This window comes from Drosophila obscura, unplaced genomic scaffold (genome assembly GCF_018151105.1).
Source record: "Drosophila obscura isolate BZ-5 IFL unplaced genomic scaffold, ASM1815110v1 contig_1, whole genome shotgun sequence".
NCBI lineage: Eukaryota > Metazoa > Arthropoda > Insecta > Diptera > Drosophilidae > Drosophila > Drosophila obscura.
The window spans coordinates 1336901-1340701 of NW_024542679.1; the positions used below are offsets into that span (position 1 = coordinate 1336901).

The window sequence follows — 3801 nt, forward strand, 5'->3', positions numbered from 1 at the left end:
AATGGACAAGTTCCTTCAAGGCTTCAATGGTTTTTTAATAATTATTTGATCCCGATACTATCACGACAGTATCGATTGTTTTTTTTCAAAACATTCAACGTTGATATTCCTGGAATTTGATATTCCGTTTAATATTACTAGCTAGTTAAGATCCTCAGCACTAAACACACGATTTGATACGATTCATGAATCAATTTTTTACAAGATTAATTAATTTTGAGATTTTGTTTTCATGTGATTGTTTATAAAATTAGTCTCAAACAAAAAAGGTCGACACGTAGCGGAGAATGAAATTAGCGTAGCGATAACTATTACGGGGCCGCTAGTGTGGCAGCGCCAGCCAACAGCTGTTCAACTGAGTCTGCGGAGGCGTTTTATTTGCAAAAACAATAAGTAAATAGATAGTTTCTAGAAAGAATTGCTCTGCCCGGCGCTACAACAGACACTCCCCAGCCATGCTGTCCATTGGCGCCTTGGCCAACATCAAGCACATACTGCAGAAGGAGCTGTTCCTGGCCTCTGGCGAACGCCTCTTGTCAGTGGTGACGGTGGTCAAGAAGAAAGACAAGAAGCCCTGCTATCTGTGCGTGGTGACGACAGCGCCGCCGGTGCCCGTGGTTACTCTGTGTCTGGTGAAGCAGTCCGAGCAGCGGGAGGCCGAGTACAAGCGGAAGCGCAACTGGCAGCTGGACGAGATCAAGTCTGTCGATGGGCGGAACGAGCAGTTCGAGACGCACGAGTTTGACATTCAACTAGAGAAGCTCTACAAGTGGTATGCCCTCAACCTGCACGAGCGACAAAACTTCCTGGCCGTTCTCAATAGACAAATCCAGAAGTACGTGCGCGGTGTGCGCGCGGAGTTCCGCAACGTTCCCAGTGCTTGGCTGTCGGAGAAGTCGCCGGAGAAGGTGGCTCTGGGTCGGGCGGCACAGAAGACCCAGCACACCGATGACGAGGAAGACGAGGAGGAGGCGCAGGAGTTCACAGCTTTGACCGACAAGGAGGCCAACGAGCTGGGGAAACTCTTCTCTGAGTGTGATTTTGCCATCAAAGATGCCGAACAGTTTATAGACCAATTGTCCAGGGAGCTGCACGATCTGGATGGGGTAAGTAGAGGAAAGAGAGCTGATTTTCATGAGAGTTGATTGTTAAACGGTTGGCTGGGATGTCTCTTTCACACAGGCCAACATACAAAGTGTGCTGGCGTCGGAGCAGAAGGTGATGAAGATGATGGAGCACATTGACAATGCCATATCCGAGGCGGATAAGTTTGAAACTCGCCTGGACACCTATGAGGATATCCTGGGGCATGTAAGTCCATTGAAAATTTAATAAAGTAATTTTAATTGATATTTTTTATTTTCATTGCAAGGTCAAGGAGACCATGGAGAAGATTGGCGGCAAGAATGCGATGATAGAAATAGCCAACAACAACAACATCAAATTGATGAAGGAACTCAACAAAGTTATCGTAAGAAACTGCAGGAAAACGTCTAAACATCTGACTCATTTGATATTTGTATCCCTTAGAGCCAATTGGATTTGCCGCATAGTCAACAGCAGGCGCTGGACGAGCCCGACCTGAAGACTGTGGCTGGCCGCAAAGTGGCCATTGCCGCGGCGCAGTGCCTGCAGCAGGCCATGAACAGCGACATCGATCCGGCTCTGCTGCGGCTGGAGGCTGTGCAGGATCAGCGCAAGCGCTTTGAGAAGTGGAAAGCAAAAGTTCTCGGCCACCGTCAGTCGCTTCATGAACAATCTGTTCATCCATTTGGGTAACGAAATTGGGGACATGCCGCTGACAAACACCGAACTTTCGCTGCCCAATCACTCCAACGTGCATCGAGAACTGACACCTTACACAGAGCTGATGCACTGGACAAAGGCCATGGACCGCAAGACATACGATGGCCTGATGAAGGTCTACACTGCATCGCTGAGCAAGATCTACGACAGGGATGTGAGGAACTTCTTCAACTTGGTAGGGAATCGATTCACTGCATAAAAATTCGTTTCTTGAAAGGTTTCCCGTCTCTCGCACAGGCTAAAATGCAGGTATCGGAGAAGCTGCGCAGCTCTCGCGAGGATCTGGACATGTCTACCTCATCCCGCAAGTCAGCAATCTCCACCATTCCCTACGGCACGCTGGGCATCAATCGAGATCAGTGGGGGCCCGGCGTGGAGAGCGCGGACCGCGTGCGTTTCGATGCCCTGCTGGAGAAGGTCCTGGCCGAGCTGGAGCCCATCGCCCTGCAGGAGCAGCTTTTCTGCATTAACTTCTTTCAAATGGATGTGATCAGTCCTACGACAAAGAATACGCAGACCACGCTGGAAATGGAGAAAGCGGGGGATATGTCACAGTCTGCAATAGCGGCGGCTTCGCCCACAGCGGAGGGGGTGCCGCAGAAGCGGATCGATCGGCAGATCAACGAGGATGTGAGGAAGCTGATGATGGGACTGTTTGGCTGCCTCGAACCGGAGCTGGTCACGTTCATCCAGAGCTTCGAGCGGGTGGATAGCTTGTGAGTGAATGAACATTTCTGCCACTAAAGCTAAAGAATACTCTTTCTTTTAGCTACTCCTTGTACGTGCTGGTGCGACTCACGCAGCACGTCATGTCCGCACAGGACACACATTCCTTCCTCAGCATGACCTTTGCCTCGGCTTTGGTGCAGGTGAAGCGCAACTTTGATCGATTTATGCAGCAGCAGCTGCAGTCCATACGGGAGGCCAAGCTGCACAAGCGCTCCAAGGCCATTCTGCCGTATGTGGAGAACTTTGAGAACTTTGCCCAGACGGCGGAGGGCATCTTCCGCAAATCGGATCGTCGCACCGACATGGAGAAGTGGTACCTGCAGCTGGTCAACGCCATCTTCGAGGGCATCAGTCTGCACTCGCAGGAGCATCCAAAGACACCGTCGCAGGTGGTGCGCATGGAGAACTACCATCACATGTACGCTCTGCTGGCCCAGCTCAAGGTCCCTGGCCTCGACACACTCAAAAAGGAGGCAAAGACACGATACAACGAAGCGCTCAAAGCGTATGTGACTCAGTACTTTGGCAGGCCGCTTGAGAAGTTGAATGTAAGTCATTGACCCCACTCCCCCCAATCGCATGTCTCACTAAATTATCACTCTCTCTCTTTCTTTTTGTTTGAATTGATTTCAGCAATTCTTTGAAGGCGTGCAGCTGAAGGTGGGCCAGGGCGTCAAGGAGACAGAAATCAGCTACCAAATGGCCTTCTCCAAACAGGAGCTGCGCAAGGTGATCGCCCAGTATCCGGCGCGCGAGGTGAAAAAGGGCCTGGAGAACCTCTACAAGAAGGTGGATAAGCATCTCAGCGAGGAGGAGAATCTACTGCAGGTGGTGTGGCATGCCATGCAGGAGGAGTTCATTGCCCAGTACAATTACCTCGAGGAGCGTATCCAGAAGTGCTATGCGGGCGCCATGATCAATTTGGAGTTCAACATACAGGATATTCTCGCCTTTTTCTCGGACATAGCTCGCTCTCACTGAGTGGCAGGAGGAGTGCAAAGCCGTGCAGTGCAGGAGAGGTGGGAGTGTTAGAGCCTTTCCGAGTTTTATATTTAAGTGCAATAGTATTTAAAGCGTTGTTTCTTTTGATTGGAAAATATATGGCGCGCACATATTTAAGCAGCTGTTACCAGAGAGAGAGAGAGAGTCGGAGAGCAACAAAGATTGATCGAGAGAGCAAGCTTTGGGGGAGCAAGCTTTTGCGTTGAGCGGTTTCACCCGCTCGCCTTTGGAAGTTCTGAGTCAAGCTCTTCAAAAACATTTCGC

At 50.2% G+C, this 3801-nt stretch overlaps 1 protein-coding gene across 1 annotated transcript; it reads left to right on the forward strand.

Moving 5' to 3' along the window:
• Positions 1-259: 259 nt before the first annotated feature.
• Positions 260-3646, forward strand: LOC111069600 (exocyst complex component 1). The gene is given in 9 exon segments (XM_022359728.2): positions 260-393; positions 454-1106; positions 1183-1311; positions 1373-1471; positions 1531-1716; positions 1718-1981; positions 2044-2522; positions 2576-3083; positions 3169-3646. Coding segments are annotated over 8 exon segments (2664 nt in total). The 5' UTR covers positions 260-393; positions 454-455; the 3' UTR covers positions 3517-3646.
• Positions 3647-3801: the final 155 nt, after the last annotated feature.